Source organism: Salvelinus fontinalis, chromosome 33, assembly GCF_029448725.1.
Source record: "Salvelinus fontinalis isolate EN_2023a chromosome 33, ASM2944872v1, whole genome shotgun sequence".
Classification (NCBI taxonomy): domain Eukaryota; kingdom Metazoa; phylum Chordata; class Actinopteri; order Salmoniformes; family Salmonidae; genus Salvelinus; species Salvelinus fontinalis.
This window is the reverse complement of record NC_074697.1, coordinates 19,823,811-19,844,574: the sequence shown is the minus strand read 5'-3', so window position 1 is coordinate 19,844,574 and position 20,764 is coordinate 19,823,811. Positions and strand designations below refer to the sequence as shown.

The following is a 20,764-nucleotide window of genomic DNA, read 5'->3' as shown; positions in this document are numbered from 1 at the left end:
GTACACCACTGCACACAACCAACTGAAAAAGTGTATTACGTTCCTTTGCCAACCCATGTGGGATATGCTGCCTGCATCACATTTCAACAAAGAACAAATTGTACTGTTTGTACAATTTGCTCCCACTCAAAAAAAAATATTTTTTTTTGTTTAATGACTATGGCACATTAGTCCCAGTGACGTCTCTTCTCTCAGGGAAAAGTGTGTTGTTGCCAGCCAAAATGTCTTTACTTTCCCTTACTTGTTCCATAAAACACTTGAACCTCAGTCACTTGAAGCTCCACAAAATAATCAATCTCCTGTAGCCGGTACAGGTTGAAGAGCACTCTAGTGAGGGAACATAATGTGTTCTTACACAGACAGACAGACAGACCGTATGTCTATTTCAGATACAGACAGAGGAGTACCCTTGACCTTTCTGATAATGACCACCAAATCAGCAAATGTTCAGACCATTCTGAAACAGACCGATTTATCGAAGTTTATTTGTTTGTATGTTTTTTTGCCAGTAGCACATTTTTACAATTACAGTACAATTAATGCAATGTTATAACCAGGCTCAGGATATTTGTATGTATTTATATTTATTATGTTTAGTTTTTTTCCCAATAGGATATTTTGCTGTGGATGTCTCTCTCATCACAGGGAAGATAGTGTTCATCTCGTACCAGGCGGCAACCATCTTGCAATGCAATCGGGAGCAGTTCACCAACGTTAAGTTTGTAGAGTTCCTGAACCCTCAGGATGTCAATGTGTTCTACAGCTTCACCACACCCTACAATCTGCCCTCCTGGAGCATGTGCACTGGAACAGGTACCTATGTCCCTTCTATACACTCAACGATACAAGCTGTTACTACAGTACCCACGCATAGGCATGATGAAGCACATCTACAGGCATATCCAGTGGATATTGATGAGCAGCAGGTAGGCTGTTGGAAATAGACTCAACTGGATTCATCTGGCTGCTTGGATATATATATATATAACTCTCTCTTGCTCTCTCTCAGAATCAGCTCCCACGGAGTGCAGGCTGGAGAAATCCTTCTTCTGCCGCATCAGTTGAGCAGGAAACCATCGATCATAAGGGGGAGGATTAGAGTGGTAGGGTGAGAGGAGAGATGGGATTAGGGAGTCCGTTTTGGACTTTTATCACCACCTAGTGGTTAGTGACTCTACTAAGGAGTTCTGTATGATGTAAAGAAGCAATTTAGTGTTGAACAGGGGGAGGTAGCGTTGATATGTATGTATGTTGTGACTCCATGCTCTGTGTGTGATGCATAGTGGTGGAAGGGGGAGAGGAGGGAGCCTGCAGGACTTCCCTTTCCGTATCACCCCCTACCTGTTGAAGGTCCAGGATGCTGAGTTGGCCGAGGAACAGTCCTGCTGCTTGCTACTGGCTGAGAGGGTACAGTCGGGCTACGATGGTAAGAAACACACAGACATCAGTCTCTCTGTGATCTCAATGTTTCTTAGCACTATCGAATAATGAGTCTGATACACACACTAGAATGCACACATACATTCAATCCTAATGCCCATTCACAGCCTTACACACACACACTCAACACAATCTGTCTTTTTCACATAATTTCTAACTGTTTCTGTTTTCCTTCCCAGACCCCAGGATCCCTTCTGACAACCGTATCTTCACCACGACACACACACCCAGCTGTGTGTTCCAGGACATAGATGAGAGGTGAGGTCATTAACATTTATACACACACCTCATCTGTTTATGTGCAAGGCTCAATAAAAAATGGCGCCAGAGAAGATGGCTAACGTTTTACGTGTCCCCAACCGATTGTGTTTTTTTGTTTGTTAATAACTTACTTTGAAACTTATTTTGTACATAATGTTGCCACTACCGTCTCTTATGACCGAACATAACTTCTGGACATCAGGTCTGCAATTACTCACCACGGACTGGCAGAATCCTTTTTTTCCTTAAAGAGTCTGAAGAGCCCGACACAAATGATATACTGCTTTCTCGGGAACAGGCACAGATTCCTGTGATTTGCGTGAAGAGGAGGCAGAGGAAAAGGGGTCAGAGGGCGGGCTGCCTGCCTTCTGAGAATTCGTAGGCGATTGAATAAACCTCCACTTCCATCCATTCTGCTAGCAATCTTTGGAGAATAAAATTGATGACCTACACGGAAGATTAAACTACCAACGGGGAATTCAAAACTGTAATATCTTATGCTTCACGGAGTTGTGGCTGAACGATGACACTATCAACATACATCTGGCTGGTTATACCCTGTACCAGCAGGGTAGACCAGTGGCGTCTGGTAAGACAAGGTGTGGCGGACTATGTATTTTTGTAAATAACAGTTTGTGTACGATATCTAAGGAAGTCTCGAGCTATGGCTCGCCTGAGGTAGAGTATCTCATGATAAGCTGTAGACCACACTATCTACCTAGAGAGTTTTAATCTTTATTTTTCGTAGCTGTTTACGTACCACCACAGACTGAGGCTAGCACTAAGACAGCATTGAATGAGCTGTATTCCACCATAAGCAAACAAGAAAACGCTCACCCAGAGGCGGCGCTCCTAGTAGCCGGGGACTTTAATGCAGGGAAACTTAAATCTGTTTTACCACATTTCTATCAGCATGTTAAATGTGCAACCAGAGGAAAAATACCTCTAGACCACCTATACTCCACACACAGAGACGCGTACAAAGCTCTCCCTCGCCCTCCATTTGGCAAATCTGACCATAATTCTATCCTCCTGATTCCTCTTTACAAACACAAATTAAAGCAGGAAGCAGCAGTGACTAGATCAATAAAAAAATGGTCAGCTGAAGCAGATGCTAAGCTACAGGACTATTTTGTCAGCACAGACTGGAATATGTTCCGGGATTCCTCCGATGGCATTGAGGAGTACACCACATCAGTCATTCGCTTCATCAATAAGTGTATTGATGACGTCGTCCCCACAGTGACCGTATGTACATACCCCAACCAGAAGCCATGGATTACAGGCAACATCCGCACTGAGCTAAACGCTAGAGCTGCCACTTTCAAGGAGCGGCACTTTAACCCACTATGCCCTCTGACGAACCAACAAACAGGCAAAGCGTCAATACAGAACTAAGATCGAATCGTACTACACAGGCTCTGACGCTCGTCGGATGTGGCAGGGCTTGCAAACCATTACAGACTACAAAGGAAAGCACAGCCAAGAGCTGCCCAGTGACACGAGCCTACCAGACGAGCTAAACTATCTCATCATGCCCATCTAGTGTGGAGGTTGGTACATCTATCTCATCATGCCCATCTAGTGTGGAGGTTGGTACATCTATCTCATCATGCCCATCTAGTGTGGAGGTTGACGGGAGAACAATAACAAAACCAGCTGATATTGCCAATCATTTTGCCCCTTTTTTTACAAAGAAAATTAATTTACTGAGCAATAATGTAAACACCCAATCTTCCAAACTAGCTATTGTCCAGTGGATTGATGATCATATTATGAGCAAAGGAACCTGCTCTTTTAGTCTACAAATGGTGTCAGTAGAGGAGATGTTAAACCCATTATTGTGAATAGACAAATATGGGAGTACATGGAAAAGAATGATCTGATTACATCCAATCAGCATGCTTATCGCAAAAAGCATTCCACTACCACTGCATTGGTTGACATGACTGACCAGTGGCTCAATGCTATGGATAAAGACAGGTTTGTGGGTGTACTATTTTTTGATTTTAGTGCAGCATTTGATAAGGGGATCATGAAATAATTTTTTATGGATTTAAGGAGGCAGCATTGATTTGGGTAATCATATCTAACTGACAAGAAACAGTCATGCTTTAAACTGTGGAATACTGCAGGGAAGCCACTTCTTTACTTAATATATACCAATGACCTTCCTTATGCCTTAACTCAAGCGACTATATTTGCAGATGATACTACAATTTATACAGCAAGACAATCGGTTCAACAGGTACAGCAAGCTCTAGAAGTAGATCTGGGAAATATCAGGGAGTGGGTTTGCCGGAACAAACTTCTTTTGAACACCAAGAAGACCAAGGTTACATTGGTCTGTTCCACCAGGAAAATGCCAACACAGCATGGGATACAAATATGTATGGGAGGAGTATTACTTGAGCAAGTGGCAGAAACCAAACTACCCAGGGTGCAGTTTGACAACTGCTTACCGTTGTCTCAAATAACTCATCTATGTAAAAAAATATATATATTAATAAACTGCATGCATGATCAGAAAGATAGCTAAATATTTACCGGGAAAGATTATTAAGCAAACAATCCAATAATTAATGGGAGTCAGGTGAACTACGGTTCTGTGGTCAAACAACCGAAGCATTAATTGAGAGTCAGGTGAACTACGGTTCTGTGGTCAAACAACCCAAGCATTAATTGGGAGTCGGGTGAACTACTGTTCTGTGGTCAAACAACCCAAGCATTAATTGAGAGTCAGGTGAACTACTGTTCTGTGGTCAAACAACACAAGCATTAATTGAGTCAGGTGAACTACTGTTCTGTGGTCTGGGGAAATGCATCAGCAAGTGAAGTTAGGAGGCTGCAGAATGCACAGAACAAAGCAGCAAGGATTGTTTTAAGGTGGAAATATGGTTCTTCTGTTGTAGTCATGCTCAATGCTCTTGGTTGGTCATCAACCAACAAGACACCGGTCTCAATGTCAACAGTGACGAAGCGACTCCGGGATGCTGGCCTTCTAGTTCCTCTGTCCAGTGTCTGTGTTCTTTTGCCCGTCTTAATCTTTTCTTTTTATTGGCCAATCTGAGATACGGCTTTTTCTTTGCAACTCTGCCTAGAAGGCCAGCATCCCGGAGTCGCATCTTCACTGTTGACATTGAGACTGGTGTTTTGCTGGTACTATTTAATGACGCTTCCAGTTGAGGACATGTGTCATGTCTGTTTCTCAAACTAGACACTCTAATGTACTTGTCCTCTTGCTCAGTTGTGCACCGAGGCCTCCCACTCCTCTTTCTATTCTGGTTAGAGCCAGTTTGCACTGTTCTGTGAAGGCAGTAGTACACAGCGTTGTACCAGATCTTCAGTTTCTTGGCAATTTCTCGCATGGGATAACCTTCATTTCTCAGAACAAGAATAGACTGACAAGTTTCAGAAGGACGTTCTTTGTTTCTGGCCATTTCGAGCCCATAATCGAACCCACAAATCCTGATGCTCCAGATAATCAACTAGTCTAAAGAAGGCCAGTTTTATTGCTTCTTTAATCAGAACAACAGTTTTCAGCTGTGCTAACATAATTGTGAAAGGGTTTTCTAATGATCAATTAGCCTTTTTAAAATGATAAACTTGGATTAGCTAACACAACGTGCCATTGGAATACAGGAGTGATGGTTGCTGATAATGGGCCTCTGTACGCCTATGTAGATATTCCATAAAAAAATCTGCCATTTCCAGCTACAATAGTCATAGACAACATTAACAATGTCTACACTGTATTTCTGATCAATTTGATGTTATTTTAGTGGACAAAAAATGTGCTTTTCTTTCAATAATTTAGAACCATTTAAATATAATAACTTGGAAGGTTGTGCAGGACTATGGTAGATGAAGGAATCAATCGGTCTTTTTAGACTGTTAGATTATTTATCTGATCAATATGTCAGTGTATTATGTCTGTTAGTAACAGTGTGTTATATGTTAAAATGTGATCGTAATATAAATTGTACTTTAATGTTTAAGGACTCTTGGAAGATTAGTCCAAATTAGGATGAAAATGAGATCCTAATAAAATCACATCTGTGTGTTTCTATAACAACACTCTCTTGTCCTCCTACAGCCGGTCCACAACATGGGCTCCAGTGGTTACAGTAGCCATGGCAGCAACAGTTCCCACGGGAATGGGAAAACCATTGAGAACAGGAATGTGGTTGATGAACCAGGAAAATCTAAGCCGGTGAGTTGGTACCACTCTCTGCATTTCTTCTGGTTGTCTTCAGTATTCTAAATCAATGTCTTGTTATTTTCTAGATCACTTGCCCTGTCTCTCTTCCCCACTCACACCATATCTCTCTCTCTCTCTCTCTCTCTCTCTCTCTCTCTCTCTCTCTCTCTCTCTCTCTCTCTCTCTTTCTATGTCTTACAGAGGACATTCCAGGAGATCTGTAAAAGGGTCCACATATTGAAGAGTCAGGACCAGCCGGTCTACTTTCCCTCTCCCTCCAAACCTGAATCTAGGGAAACCACAGACAGTAAGTGGTGTTTGTGTGTGTTGGGAAATATTGACCTTTTTTAGTTTGTAAATGTGTGTGTGTGTGTCTGTGAGAGTGTGTGTTTGCTGACAGATGCGTCTCCAGCAGGAGCACAGCAGCATAAGAGTCCTGTGGCGTTCCTGAAGGACTTAGTGGTGCCCCCTCTGCTTGTCAAGGACAGTACCGCTATTGCTGCTGCCAGTGTGGAAGAGCTCACCTGTAATGACCAGACTGTCTACTCCTACCAGCAGATCAGCTGTCTGGACAGTGTCATCAGGTATCTGGAGAGCTGTATCACCCCCGTCACGGTGAAAAGGAAGTGCCAGTTCTCCTCCTACACCGCATTCTCCATGCATGCTTCAAGGTGGGAACTACACATGCAGAGATCATCCGTTCACCTACTCTGCATCTCACAAAGACACGGCGGTCTCAAATTTGGACTCATCAGAAGTGACAATAGATAATAACAGAGACTAGCAGCAGTGTAAAAGAGGGGGGAGGGCAGGCAATTCAAATTGTCTAGGTAACCATTTGATTAAATGTTCAGGAGTCTTATGACTTGGGGGTACAAGCTGTTTAGGAGCCTCTTGGACCTAGATTTGGCGCTCTGTTACCGTTTGCCATGCGGTAGCAGAGAGAACAGTCTATGACTGGGGTGGCTGAAGTCTAGCAATTTTTAGGACCTACCTCTGACACCACCTGGTATAGAGGTCCTGGATGGCAAGAAGCTTGGCCCCAGTGATTTTTTTATTTTTAATTTCAACTTTATTTAACCAGGTAGGCCAGTTGAGAACAAGTTCTCATTTACAACTGCGAGCTGGCCAAGATAAAGCAAAGCAGTGCGACAAAAACAACAACACAGAGTTACACATAAACAAACATAGTCAATAACACAATAGAAAAATATATGTACGGTGTGTGCAAACGTAGAAGAGTAGGGAGGTTAGGCAATGGAGGCGAAATAATTACAATTTAGCATTAACACTGGAGTGATAGATGTGCAGATGATGATGTGCAAGTTGAGATACTGGGGTGCAAAAGAGCAAGAGGATAAGTAACAATATGGGGATGAGGTAGTTGGGTGTGCTATTTACAGATTGGCTGTGTACAGGTACAGTGATCGGTAAGCTGCTCTGACAGCTGATGTTTAAAGTTAGAGACGGATATATAAGATTCCAGCTTCAGTGATTTTTGCAATTCGTTCCAGTCATTGGCAGCAGAGAACTGGAAGTAAAGGCGACCAGAGTAAGTGTTGGCTTTGGGGATGACCAGTGAAATATACCTACTGGAGCATGTGCTACGGGTGGGTGTTGCTATGCTGACCAGTGATCCTGAGGTTAGGCAGGGCTTTACCTAGCATATACTTATAGATGACCTGGAGCCAGTGGGTTTGGTGACAAATATGTAGTGAGGGCCAGCCAACGAGAGCATGCAGGTCGCAGTGGTGGGAAGTATATGGGGCTTTCGTGACAAAACGGATGGCACTGTGATAGACTGCATCCAATTTGCTGAGTGGAGTGTTGGAGGCTATTTTGTAAATTACATCGCCGAAGTTAAGGATCGGTAGGATAGTAATTTTTCGAGGGTATGTTTGGCAGCATGAGTAAAGGATGCTTTGTTGCGAAATAGGAAACCGATTCTAGATTTAACTTTGGATTGGAGATGCTTAATGTGAGTCTGGAAGGAGAGTTTACAGTCTAGCCAGACACCTAGGTATTTATAGTTGTCCACATATTCTAAGTCCTGAGTAGTGATGCTAGTCGGGTGGGCGGGTGCAGGCAGCGATCGGTTGAAGAGCATGCATTTTGTTTTACTAGCATTTAAGAGCAGTTGGAGGCCACGGAAGAGTGTTGTATGGCGTTGAAGCTCGTTTGGAGGTTTGTTAACGCAGTGTCCAAAGAAGGGCCAGAAGTATACAGAATGGTGTCGTTTGCGTAGAGGTGGATCAAATAATTACCAGCAGCAAGAACGGCATCATTGATATATACAGAGAAAAGAGTCGGTCCAAGAATTGAACCCTGTGGCACCCCCATAGAGCCTGCCAGAGGTCCGGATAACAAGCCCTCCGATTTGACACACTGAACTCTATCTGAGAAGTAGTTAGTGAACCAGGCGAGGCAGTCATTTGAGAATCCAAGGCTGTTGAGTCTGCCGATAAGAATACAGTGATTGACGGAGTCGAAAGCCTTGGCCAGGTTGATGAAGATGGCTGCACAGTACCATCTCTTATCGATGGCGGTTATGATATTGTTTAGTACCTTGAGCGTGGCTGAGGGTGCACCCGTGACCAGCTCTGAAACCAGATTGCATAGCGGAGAAGGTACGGTGGGATTCGAATTGGTCGGTGATCTGTTTGTTCACTTGACTTTCGAAGACTTTAGAAAGGCAAGGCAGGATGGATATAGGTCTGTAACAGTTTGGGTCTAGAGTGTCTCCCCCTTCGAAAAGGGGGATGACTGCAGCCGCTTTCCAATCTTTAGGAATCTCGGACGATACGAAAGAGAGGTTGAACGGAATAGTAATAGGGGTTGCAACAATGGTGTGGATCATTTTAGGAAGAGAGGGTCCAGATTGTCTAGCCCAGCTGATTTGTAGGGATCCAGATTTTGCAGCTCTTTCAGAGCATCAGCTGTCTGGATGAAGGAGAAGCTGGGGGGCTTGGGCCAGTTGCTGCGGGACGTGCAGAGTTGTTGGCCGGGGTTGAGGTAGCCAAGCGGAAAGCATGGCCAGCCATAGAAGAATGCTTATTGAGATTCTCGATTATCGTGGATTTATCAGTGGTGACAGTGTTTCCTAGTCTCAGTGCAGTGGGCAGCTGGGAGGAGGTGCTCTTATTCTCCATGGACTTTACAGTGTCCCAAAACGTTTTGGAATTAGTGCTGCAGGATGCAAATTTCTACTTGAAAAAGCTAGCCTTTGCTTTCCTAACTGACTGTGTATATTGGTTCCTGACTTCCCTGAAAAGTTGCATATCGCTGGTGCAGTACAGGTGTTTTTGTGTTGGTCAAGGGCAGTCAAGTCTGGAGTGAACCAAGGTCTATATCTGTTCTTAGTTCTACATTTTTTTGAAAGGTTCATGCTTATTTAAGATGGTGAGGAAAGCACTTTTAAAGAACAACCAGGCATCCTCTACTGATGGGATGAGGTCAATATCCTTCCAGGATACCCGGGCCAGGTCGATTAGAAAGGGCTGCTCGCTGAAGTGTTTTAGGGAGCGTTTGACAGTGATGAGGAGTGGTCGTTTGACCGCGGACCCATAACAGACGCAGGCAATGAGGCAGTGATCGTTGAGATCCTGGTTGAAAACAGCAGATGTGTATTTAGAGGGCAAGTTGGCCAGGATGATATCTGGGGGTGCCCGTGTTTACGGATTTGGGGTTGTACCTGGTAGGTTCCTTGGTAATTTGTGTGAGATTGAGGGCATCTAGTTTAGATTGTAGGACGGCCGGGGTGTTAAGCTGAGTTGAGATCGTTTCTGCTGTAAAGTTATGAATCTTGTTGCACCTTGCATCTGTCCGTCATCGCAGCAGTGAGCTGGTCCATTTTTAGCCCAGTGGGTCTGTCTAACCTGGGTGTTTTTCCTCAACATTTTCATTATCTGGCAAAAATTGGGTCCTCAATAGTAAAAATGTGCCTGTGTGGGGGCCTCACAGGAAAAATTTGGCCGCATGTTAGAAAGGCCAGGGCCGATTTCTGGTCCCAGTCTGCCCCTGGCAGTCATGCTTGAACAACAGTGACAATCAGACAGTATAAATATCTACTTACTACAGATGTTTTATTTTTCTTTCAAACAAAGCCAAATCAATGTTTTCTTCCAGACTCTGCAGTCTCACGCTCTCTTGCATATGTAAGGTACTGCAGGTTGTTCCTCATAAGCCATCAAAGTTACACCATTCTCTTTTTCAGTTTGTGAATGTCCTGTGTAACAGGCTGTGAATGTAGTAGTTTATTGTCTTCAGGTTTTACCTATAGGAGATTATGTGGACATGGCTTTGACAATGGACAGTCCCCTACATAGTTCTGTTAGTTTGAAGGAATGGATGCCATTTTAAACTAGTCATTTATCGTTTTTTCCAAGAGTAAGGCAGCTCAGTGGAGCAACAACCTTTATAAAACTGAGTTCCTATACCTCTGCGTTGTTAGTTAGCATATTTCCTATGGACACATGCACAGTGCAAATACTGTAATTTTCTCTTTTTTCATGTATAAATTTGAAATGCTGTTTTCAACCTTTACGTGTAGGTACTAGGGAGACTTTATTTTCCTCTGTGCTATTAATGGGAGGTGTGACGCCAGCACTGAATAAACAGGATATTGGGAACCAAACCAGCTCTATATACAGTGCACAGGGATCCATGGCAATGCTGCTGGACATAAACCATATAGCACCATGGGTTATGAATGCATAGGAAACTGCCGGGACCAATAGCATTATCAAATCACATTTTATTATTCACGTGCTGAATACAACAGGTGTAGACTTTACCATGATATAATTACTCACGAGCTCTTTCCCAACAATATAGAGTTGAAAAGTAATAAAAGAACAAAAAAAAGGAAATGGTAACACAATCACAAGATTATATACAAGAAGTACCGGTACAGAGTCAATGTGCAAGGTACGGGGTAGTTGAGGTAATATGTACATGAAGGTAGGGGTAAAAGTGACTAGGCAATCGGGATAGATAATAAACAGAGTAGCATCAGCGTGTGTGCGTATCTATTGTATGTGTGTGTTGTAGTCTCAGTGTAGCATGTGTGAGTGTGTGGGTAGAGTCCAGTGAGTGTGCACAGAACCAGGGCAAGGAATGTCAGTGCAAAAAACTCATTCACTGGCATATGTCAGTGTATATTTGTCTCATGGAATATGTCAGTGTATATTTGTCTCATGGTATATGTCAGTGTATATTTGTCTCATGGTATATGTAAGTGTATATTTGTCTCATGGTATGTGTCAGTGTATATTTGTCTCATTGCCATTTTGAGAACCTGATATTTTAGCACATTTCATTGCGTTTTTGTAGGTGCATTAAAATGTTAATGTTTCCTTTCCCCCCCAATGTTGATCTGGACAGGTAAGGGTTTGTTTTGTTGGGATGGTGGTCCATTGGGTTTTTACCCTACATTTTACTTGAATGTAGGCTAGAACCTGATGAAGAAGGTAAAAACCCAGATGGTAAGATTGTGACTATTGTTCAAAAGCAGCAGACAATTTCTAACATAGGCCTATTGGGATATTGGCTTCCCTGACTCAAATAAGTGTAGTCTCTGGGAGGGTTATCTTTGTATGAGTGTTGTGCGTGAAAGCATCAAACAGCGGGGAAAGCTCAAGAAACTGTCAGAGCGGTGAAGGGCTAGGCTGAGGCGTTCTGTTGTTAGATCAGAGATTCATCTTTAGAGTCAAAGACACTTGAGAGGAGAGACTCATCCAAGGATGGAATGGGAGTCCCAGGGGATCCGTTTCAGAACCATATGCTCCCATCCACGTTTGAAAGCCTCATGCCAACTGGCACCGGTCACGAACCTTTAACCCCGGAATTGAAATTCACCATCACGAATCCGCAACTGATGCGTTAGGATGCTGTGCAATTGTTAATTTGCCTTTATCATTCACCGGACGCTAAAACAAATTTTGTTATATCACCAACATGTCATATGTCACCTTAGATTAATGGTGATTATGCGCCATTATGATAAAGATGGGAAACAGACCCGGGTCCCTGTAATGATGCAACAGACTGCTTTATGTACATTTTGAACTATGGGTTTACCAAGCAGCAACATGCTTTGAAAAACGAATGGGGAAAATGGCTCATGATACAGACGTCATCATGGCAAAAATCTATGAATTGGTATTTTTTTTTAAAACGATATAGTCATTTTGTATTAGCCTAAGTGATAAATATGTGTTGTCCTACTCTTGAACCTTTAGGTCTACATTTCTCTCACTCCGAAATGTCATTTGACAGGTGCAAAGACGAATCAAATCAAAGCTATAGGCTACAGCTGTGTCTGTGTCAGTGTCTCTCAACTCGCTGGCTCTGTCGATATTCTGTCAAATGGTGGCCTGCCGATCCAAAGCTTTGATCATTGCGTCCTCTGCTTCCATGCCGGTTGTTCCACCTAGCCAAATGTGTGGCCCAGGTTTGACCAGCTACAAACCCCCTGTGGCTGCTCAACGCTAATCCGAATCGTTAGCCATTCATTCCTTCATCAAAAGATGACAGCAGTCTGTGAATCTATTCATGTGTAGTTGACAAGAAATTAACATCCGTGATGAAAGTATTTTTCAATAAACTTTTATTATTATTTTTTATAAGAAATGCCAAAAGTGCATTTAGCTGCAAAATCACCCAGCTATTTCAGTGTTTTTTTTCTCCCAGTGGACTTTAATCTTTATGATGGGCACAGTCGGTCTACTGTAATTGTGATTGAAACATGTCTGTCTAAGCAAATCGATGAGCAAAGGAGGTTGAACGTGCTCATACTCCACCGTGAGATTTACATGATAGCCTAGTCTAGCCTATAGGACCTGTCATGTTCTTATCAGTAATTACCTATCAGTAGTCTATATGCAGCGAACCCGAGTGCGTTTTCATGCTCAAAAGGCCAAGTGCTTTGGATAGCTGTGCGTAATTATTATGGTTTAACGCTAATATTCAATTCACAAATGTGTCTTTCAAGATTGACTTCTACATGATTTGTGGACTCTGATGTTTCCAGGTGCTTTAAAAATACTGAATGATTAAATACCTCAAGAAATGGATTTTGATTATGGGAGCATGGCGCTGGCCTTTCATATGCCTATCGTTTTGTTTCAATGCGTTTTTGGCAATTGTTTAATTACTTGGCTAGTAAGAGGTCTGAAGTGTTGTTAGTTTGTTTCAGGCTGCAGTTACTCTTAATTGCTTTGTTTGTCAATTGGGAGATTCAATTGCCTTGTGATATTAGGTACTCTGCCAATCGTTAAAAATGTTGTGCAAACAGAAGTCAAGTCATTCAGCTTGAAATGCCTTTTAATTGGTTTACTTTTGAATCATTCTGTAAGATGGTGTAAACAATCAAGTTTTACACATGAAGACTGTCATTTTCATTAAATAATTTTATTAATCACATTGACATTTTAAGGACACAACATTCTACACATTGTTACAGCGTCAAGTGGTTGGGGAAATATACGCGTTTCTTTTAAAGGTTACAGGGCGAATAAACAAGGGCCGTTTTTTCTGTACGAATCTTCACTGGAAACACTTTTATAGCCTATTTACGGCGTCACAATAGCTTTTTCTTATGCAAATCCTCTATACATATTAAGATATTTACAAAAACAAACATGAGCAGTTCCCAATTGCGCAAAAGCATGAAGTGAATTTCCGGCGACATGCGCTTTCCAGGTATGTAACGGATGATGTCACAACCTGGGGCCAGGTAGACTCCAAACTATTCTATTAAATCCAAAAGGCAGACAGTTGACCAGTACGGGCCACTACCAGGGCCTCCACATGGATTTGTAGTAGCTGATAGTGGGCATGTTCTGGGCCTCTTGGTTCTCCAGTGCTTCGGTAGCGCCCTGGTTGTGCTCGCTGTCTGTCTTGTACAGGTCAGAGCACAGGTCCTCACTGGAGGTGGTGGAGGCGACGGGGGAGAGGGCCGAGGAAGAGCCGCTGGATATACTCCTGCATCCGGGTGAGGCTAGTGCCGCGCACACTGCCTCGCCGGCTGGCCAAGTGCTGCCGTTGTTGCTGGAAGTGTCTGATATTATATCCATAACCATGTCCTGGAAGTGGTCCTCGTTCAAGGGCATACACTCCAGCAGGTGGTTCAGTAGCTCGGCCGCCACCGTCGCGTCTATCCCGGGACAGTTGGACACAAACATATGGACCTCATGCATACACTGGATGTAGCCTGCTGCAAACCTCTCACTGGCCTCCCGGTTCATGATGTCAGTCTCTGAGGAAGAAAGGAAATTAGGCCTACTTAGATTCAATTGCACTCCCACGGTGGGCGTTATGATAAGCAGCACCTGATCTATGCCTAAATGCACTTTAATGAGTGGATGAAAGGGTCAATAGTGTATGCCATTGCTCACAGTTTACCTTGGGGACGATCCTTGAGAATATGCTCCACTTTTTTCACCGTCATCTCCAGTACCTCTGCGTTCTCCACCTTTGACTGAAACCGAGGGGAGACAAAGTGGAAAATATTAGATTTCATTCGCTTCTATTGTATGACAGGTGGGCCAGGTAAGTTTACAGCAGGGGAGGTGCGCCAAACTCACGTCGGTGTCAGCGATCAAGGTCCGGAGCTCCTGCAAACTCTCATTGATACGAGCACGCCTCTTCTTCTCCACCAAAGGTTTTCTTGCCTGTAACAATGACACATGGGCCTGTTAGTGCGTTGTAACAATGTAATAACTGCATTACTAGGGTAGGCTACTCTATAGAATGGAATCAGCGACGCTACAACCACAGATGCCCGGTACCTTTCTATCCCCTTTATTAATCCCGTAGTAGTCATCCTCATCCATGCCAAGTCCGTTCTTGATGTGCAGAGCCGAGGGGGCCATGTTGGTTTTGAGCCCGAGCCGTGCAGTCAGTCTGAGATCCCAGTTTGTATTCCACTGCTATTTTCCCGATCCGTGAAAGAGAGCAGCTGGCAGACGAACCCGGTCAGAGAAAATCTAAACACGACAGGCGAGACGCCCTGTGATTATTGTACAATCGTCGATAAACGTACTGCTGGCGTTAAAGAGCTGTTGTAGCTATTTATAAGGACTAATTTGCATATGAATGTGTGGTTTGTCTGCACTAGGCAGCGGACAACAGTGCACACACCGTGAGAGCCAATCAGAGCCCTTTCCTTTGTCTTCTGCCAGCCCTTGCTGCACGGTGAGGATCAGTAGTGGTCACAATAATTCATATATTGGGTTGCGTATCCGGCGTCAGTGTTTTGTTGTTGTTCAACCGAAGACTATTCATTTAGGCTAAAGTTTAAGAAAAAATGACAATTTTGGGGAAAAAAATTAAAAAGTAGCTTACAAGTACATTGCATGGTATTAACACGTCTTTTGTACCATCTGTTTGTGTCCTCCATAACTGTACAGTATAGGCTATATTCTGTGAAAAGGAATAGGATGGGACAGAGGCTGCTATCACAAATTATATAACCATTCATTATTCATTGGGTTATCAAAGCTCCAATGTGTCCAATGTATTTCACCAGGTAGGCCAACAGAACTATTTATGGCAGAACACGGAGAGATATTATGCAGATACTATGGGTAGAAAAAAAAAACATTTTAGAGAGACATTTCTTTGGAAGTGGAGTATTTGTAATATATTTATTTATTTCAAATCCTGACTGCTGATTATCTCAAGATTGAGTGATTTTTTTCTCTTCTAATATTTTCTTGCCCTACCCAGTCTCATTTTTTGTGTGTCCCTGTTCAGGGCTCTGAAGATTTCCCCAGCGCGGGCTCTCGGATGTAACGCGATGCCTCAGTTGGCAGCTGCTGGCAGAGGCCCCTTGGCCTAAACTGAATCAGTCGGGGAATTAAGGGCCCTTCCCCAAAGAAAGCGACAGGTGTTAGCCTGCGCCTCATTTGTTCTCTCCCTTTGGTGATTTCTGATTTGGATTCAACTGCACTCTGATGCCACATTCCCCTTATAAAGCACAGAGCAAATAGGTTCCCAAAACCTGCTAAACAGACCCGACTTAGTTTTAAATGATAATCTTTAAAAGTCATGCATGTTTGTATTTGCGCATCCCTTACAGTTATACCTCCAAAATAGCTTCAGGCTTATGTTAAATAACAATTGGTTTATTATGGTTGAGTTTACACAGGCAGCCCAATTCTGAACTTTTGCACAATTATTGGCAAAAGAGCTGATCTGGTTGGTCAAAAGACCAATTAGTGTAAAAATATCAGAATGGGGCTGCCTGTGTAAACGCAGCCTATGTTATGTCTAGAAATGGACTCTTATCCATTATCCCAATTTCACTGTCTGTGTGTGCACAATTTTTTTTTTACGCACACTTGTCTATTTGTTTATGTCTGATAAAAGTGTTTAACCATTTGGCGTCGTTGCATGTGTACATATGTACAGCGCATTGACATGCAAAATACCAATATGCAATAGCGCATTTGTGTTTATCTAAACAAGCACGAAAATGTGTCCTGTCATCAGATAAACAACATGATACCATTATGAGTGAGTTTTACACACAAGGTTTTTGCTACAGCAATTAGGCACCAGTAACAAATATAGAACCTAAATGAAGGCTGTGTCCAGAGGCTTTGAAGTGGAGGGGTTTGGCACCTCGCCACCCCCACGCTCCGCTCCAGCTCTCCTCTTAATGGTCTGGACAGGGGAGAGAGCAGCTGTCTCGGCCCGCTTTTGTTCGAGAAACCGCAGAGGGATCGGGCGCCCTTCTCCATCTCTTCTCTTTTCTCCCCTCTCTGCCACCACACGGTGGCTTCATTAGCTCTGTGGACAATTATTATAGAGGGACCATGTACTACAGCAACGTTTTGAATGTTCGAATTCAATAATGTCTTTAAAATGCACCCAGTAGGCCTATGCATAACGTTCATTTGTCGGGAAAAAAATGATTTACTATTGTAAACAAATAATGGTTTGCCTATACTGTAGTTGAAAATAAATATGAACGTGTTACCTTCTACTACTACCAGTAGGCCCTACACAAATATTACCAGTGATTAACCAAACACTTGTTGTCTCTATGGCTGCGTTTAGACAGGCAGACCAATTCTGATCTTGTTCACTAATTGGCCTTTTGGCCAATCAGATTGGCTCTGAAAAAGATCTGATGAGAAAAGATCTGATGTGATTGTTCAAAAGACCAATTGGTGGAAAAAATATCGGAATTGGGCTGCTGGTGTAAACGCAGCCTCAATACTACTTCCGCATTTCCTCATCATATACAGGTAGCTGCCAAAATAAAGGAAACACCAACATAAAGTATTTTATTACCGCATTGGGCCACCACAAGCGGCCAGAAAAGCTTTAATGCGCCTTTTCATAGATTCTACAATTGTCTGGAACAATGTTTGAGAGATGTGACACCATTCTTCATTGAGAAATTACATAATTTTGTGTTTTCTTATTGGTGGTGGAAAATACTGTTTCAGGCGCTGCTCCAGAATCTCCCATAAGTCTTCAATTGGGTTGAGATCTGGTGACACAAACACACTTTAAACCTGCAATGCTCCTTCAAGACCCCTCTTTCAAAGTCACCTAGATCTCTTTTAGCCATGGTAGCCAAAATAATAGGCAACTGGACATTTTTAATACATGACCCTAAGCATGATGGGATGTTAATTGCTTAATTAACTCAGGAACCACACCTTTGTGGAAGCACCTGCTTACAATATACTTTGAATCCCTCGTTAACTCAAGGGTTTCCTTTATTTTGGCAGTTACCTGTATCTTTATGGCCTGTCCAACTGGACCAGGTCATTCATTTAATATTACTAAATCCATTTGCTTATTTCATTCACACTGCAAGCAACAGTCTAATAAATGAAATACAATGAATGTTATAAGCCTAACCATTTATAAATGTATGTAGCTGTAGGCCACAGCATCATTCATATATTTTTTAACATGGATTATTTTCATGATGTTGATAGGATCAAAACGGCCCTCTATATATATAAGAGAAAGTGTGTGTGTGTGTTTACACAAAGAAAATAGATAACTGCAGAAATTGCATACACATTTGTATTAATATTGGTTAATAATATCCAACAAAGGGAGCAGAACAAAAGCTATTTGTGATGGACTAGAGGTAAGAAGCTAAATGTTTTTCTAAGACAAACACAAAGGGGTGCACATGTTTTTCAATAAATAAAGACGTTAATACAATAAATATAAGAAAAATATTAATAAGCGCCTTCTACAATGCAGGCTACGGAAAGTAGACTTCGGAGAGGAAGTACTGAAAGGTCTGTATATATAGCACACCTAGATCAGGAACACAACCGCCCCACAATCGAACACAATGTCTTCTGAGTAGCATATCTATAAGATACATAACAGAGGAGGGTCTAACGTAAAGATCCAGCACGCCAGTACAGTTTACCAGGGCCTCCACATCTCCAGCATGCCCAGGTGGGGGCTGAGGAGCTGGGGGCTCCCGAGCAGGAGCAGGGGGCGGTCCTGGGGCCCCACCATGTGGGACAGGGGCCCCTCCCCCTGGCCCTGCCTACCAGACCTGGGGTCCCCTCTGAGGGGTGGAGTGGGGGCTCCAGGCCCCTGGCTGGGTGGGTGGGCATCAGGCCTGAGGTTGGGGTTGGCCTGAGAGGGGTGCTCTTCACTGGAGCGGGGCAGGGATTTTAGCAGGTGGTTGAGCAGGCGGGAGCCAAGAGTTTTGTCCATCCACTCGCAGCTGAGCAGCATGTTGTGGACCTCGTGCATGCACTGGATGTAGCCTGTGCTGTACTTCTGCTGTGCATCTAGGCCTAAATTGGGGTCTGCTGTGGATGGGAGGAGACACTGGGTCAAACATGGGTCATAGCGTCATCTGTTGGTGGCAGGATGTATTGCACCAAGACTGGCCTATTGCCCAAAATAAATGAGTAATTATTATATAGATTTTTTATTTGATTTAACTTGTCAGTTAAGAACAAACTCTTATTTACAATGACGGCCTACACTGGCCAAACCCGGACAACGCTGGGCCAATTGTGCGCCGCCTTATGGGACTCCCAATCACGGCCGGATGTGATACAGCCTGGATTCGAACCAGGGACTGTAATGATGCCTCTTGCATTGAGATGCAGTGCCTTAGACCGCTGCACCACTCGCATAATGCATTGCAGTGTTTCTTAATCCTGTTCCTGGGCACTCAAAGGGGTGCACATTTTTGTTTTTGCCCCAGCACTATACAGATGATTCCACTAATCAAAGGTTTGATGAGCTGATTAGTGGAATCAGGTGTGTAGTGCTAAGACAAACACAAAAATGTGCACCCCGTTGAGTCCCCAGGATCAAGATTAAGAAACACTTGACTAATCAATTGTTTTAAGTTGAAACCAAGAAAGAATATGGATCAAAACGAAAGTAAATAAAGCTATGTGAGTACTAATACTCACATGATTATTCGTATTGTTCTTATTGACTGTTATTCAATCACTGATGAAAATATTCCCACCAGTCTCCATTAAATTTGTCTAACATTCCAACGTGCTGACACGTACCAGCTGCTTACATAGAGTATTACATGCAGGCACAACTTTGAAAACTCTCCTGGCACTTGCGTGTTTCTTTAGTCAAACTACTTGATCGGACACTTACCACTGAATCTATGAGTCTGAACATTCTGCAGGTGTTTCACTGTCATCTCCAGAATGTCCGCCTTTTCAAGTTTCGATTGCTGTTGGGGGAAATGGAAAGTTAGGGTCAACAAATAACTTACACTGTGTCTTTCACACTCCATATAATTGAGCATTTCTAACAATTAAAATACAGTGTGTATATAGGCCTACTCACATCAAGACTGAAAGCCCCGACCACGGTTTCTTTCAGTTGATCCAAGCAGTTATTAATCCTCTCCCGTCTTTTCCTCTCAATGAGCGGCTTCCGCAGCTAGAGATGGAAAGCGATGGGTTAATGGCGACCAGACAGTCACAAATTGGACCAGACAATCACTAAGTGTGAGCATATCCGATAAGACACCTGTTGATTAGGTTTATATATATCCACGGGAACTAAGGCAATACCTTTCTCTCCTCCTTGGCACTCGAGTGTTTCCCCACGTTGTGAGCCATGGTGCTGGCTGTCATCTCTCCTTTACGCTCGGTATAGTTCTGTAGTTAGAGTATAGCTCTCCTCTCCCGGCTGAGTCTAGGGTCTGTAAGGCCCGCAGCACCACGCACCGCTCTTATTTATAGGGCAGAATTAGCATTTGAATGCTCGAGCTCTTTGGCTGAGGTATTTTCCCACACACGGGGGCGCTCCCAGCGCCCGCTCCCATCAGTCAGGGATGACAGGTCACTGCCTCTTTTCAATAGCCGAGCTACCCGCCCTGGAAAAAATACAAGAGACAGATGTCCACCCTGAACCCCCCCCTCTCTGACTCTCTCTCTTTCTCGTGACGCAAAGCGCGCGGGTACCCTCCGGATTTTCATTCGCAGGGCCGAACAAGAGTGAGTAATTTCCGTGGTTACACCAGGGACCACTTGACTATTCATGCCAATGAAATGGGACAGCATTAGGCTTACCCGAGAAAAGGCGAAACCTATCCGCTGAAGTCTCACATAGAAAAAATACCCACAACGCCCTGTGGTCATTGTTATCAGTCTGTATCGTTGTCGATACTGGCAAGTGGTCAGGGAAGTGTTGATGATGAGAAACTTTAGTGACTAAATCCTGAGTAAGCCTAAACTAATTGCTCAGAAAAATTAAGCCAAAAGCCTATAACGAAAAGTGTCAATATTTTTTATTGAATGTAGCTCATGCTTATCCTGAGACGTACCCTAAATGTTGTTCGCGCAATGGCAATGGATATTGTATATGTTCAAGCCTATGGCA

The 20,764-nt window shown here is 43.3% G+C and overlaps 3 protein-coding genes across 3 annotated transcripts; 1 reads left to right on the top strand and 2 right to left on the bottom strand.

The window, feature by feature from the left end:
- The first annotated feature begins 343 nt into the window (after window positions 1-343).
- On the top strand, window positions 344-13,227 carry LOC129832531 (period circadian protein homolog 2-like). The gene is made up of 8 exons (XM_055896651.1): window positions 344-374; window positions 613-813; window positions 1,010-1,058; window positions 1,281-1,426; window positions 1,620-1,698; window positions 5,791-5,914; window positions 6,104-6,209; window positions 6,315-13,227. Exons 1-8 carry the CDS (start codon window positions 344-346, stop codon window positions 6,671-6,673), a joined length of 1,095 nt encoding a protein of 364 aa, XP_055752626.1. The 3' UTR covers window positions 6,674-13,227.
- Window positions 13,228-13,296: 69 nt separating this feature from the next.
- Window positions 13,297-15,071, bottom strand: LOC129831794 (transcription cofactor HES-6-like). Its single transcript, XM_055895249.1, has 4 exons — window positions 14,692-15,071; window positions 14,488-14,574; window positions 14,306-14,381; window positions 13,297-14,159 (listed from the first exon to the last, which is right to left on the bottom strand). The coding sequence occupies exons 1-4, from the start codon at window positions 14,773-14,775 to the stop codon at window positions 13,696-13,698; spliced, it is 711 nt and encodes a 236-aa protein (XP_055751224.1). The 5' UTR covers window positions 14,776-15,071; the 3' UTR covers window positions 13,297-13,695.
- Window positions 15,072-17,603: 2,532 nt separating this feature from the next.
- Window positions 17,604-20,419, bottom strand: LOC129831795 (transcription factor HES-1-like). Its single transcript, XM_055895250.1, has 4 exons — window positions 19,954-20,419; window positions 19,724-19,819; window positions 19,529-19,607; window positions 17,604-18,708 (listed from the first exon to the last, which is right to left on the bottom strand). The coding sequence occupies exons 1-4, from the start codon at window positions 20,014-20,016 to the stop codon at window positions 18,311-18,313; spliced, it is 636 nt and encodes a 211-aa protein (XP_055751225.1). The 5' UTR covers window positions 20,017-20,419; the 3' UTR covers window positions 17,604-18,310.
- Window positions 20,420-20,764: the final 345 nt, after the last annotated feature.

Bases quoted from the DNA above. Each gene is read 5' to 3' on its own strand.
- LOC129832531 (XM_055896651.1), top strand. From the start codon at position 344: ATGTGTTCTTACACAGACAGACAGACAGACC. The intron at 1,699-5,790 runs GTGAGGTCATTA...CTCTCTTGTCCT, and splicing joins TTCCAGGACATAGATGAGAG to CCTACAGCCGGTCCACAACA. The intron at 6,210-6,314 runs GTAAGTGGTGTT...ATGCGTCTCCAG, and splicing joins ATCTAGGGAAACCACAGACA to CAGGAGCACAGCAGCATAAG.
- LOC129831794 (XM_055895249.1), bottom strand. From the start codon at position 14,775: ATGGCCCCCTCGGCTCTGCACATCAAGAACGGACTTGGCATGGATGAG. The intron at 14,575-14,691 runs GTACCGGGCATC...TCATTGTTACAG, and splicing joins TTAATAAAGGGGATAGAAAG to GCAAGAAAACCTTTGGTGGA. The intron at 14,160-14,305 runs GTAAACTGTGAG...TTTCTTCCTCAG, and splicing joins TCTCAAGGATCGTCCCCAAG to AGACTGACATCATGAACCGG.
- LOC129831795 (XM_055895250.1), bottom strand. From the start codon at position 20,016: ATGACAGCCAGCACCATGGCTCACAACGTGGGGAAACACTCGAGTGCC. The intron at 19,820-19,953 runs GTATTGCCTTAG...TTCCATCTCTAG, and splicing joins GTGCCAAGGAGGAGAGAAAG to CTGCGGAAGCCGCTCATTGA. The intron at 19,608-19,723 runs GTGAGTAGGCCT...TTCCCCCAACAG, and splicing joins TCGGGGCTTTCAGTCTTGAT to CAATCGAAACTTGAAAAGGC.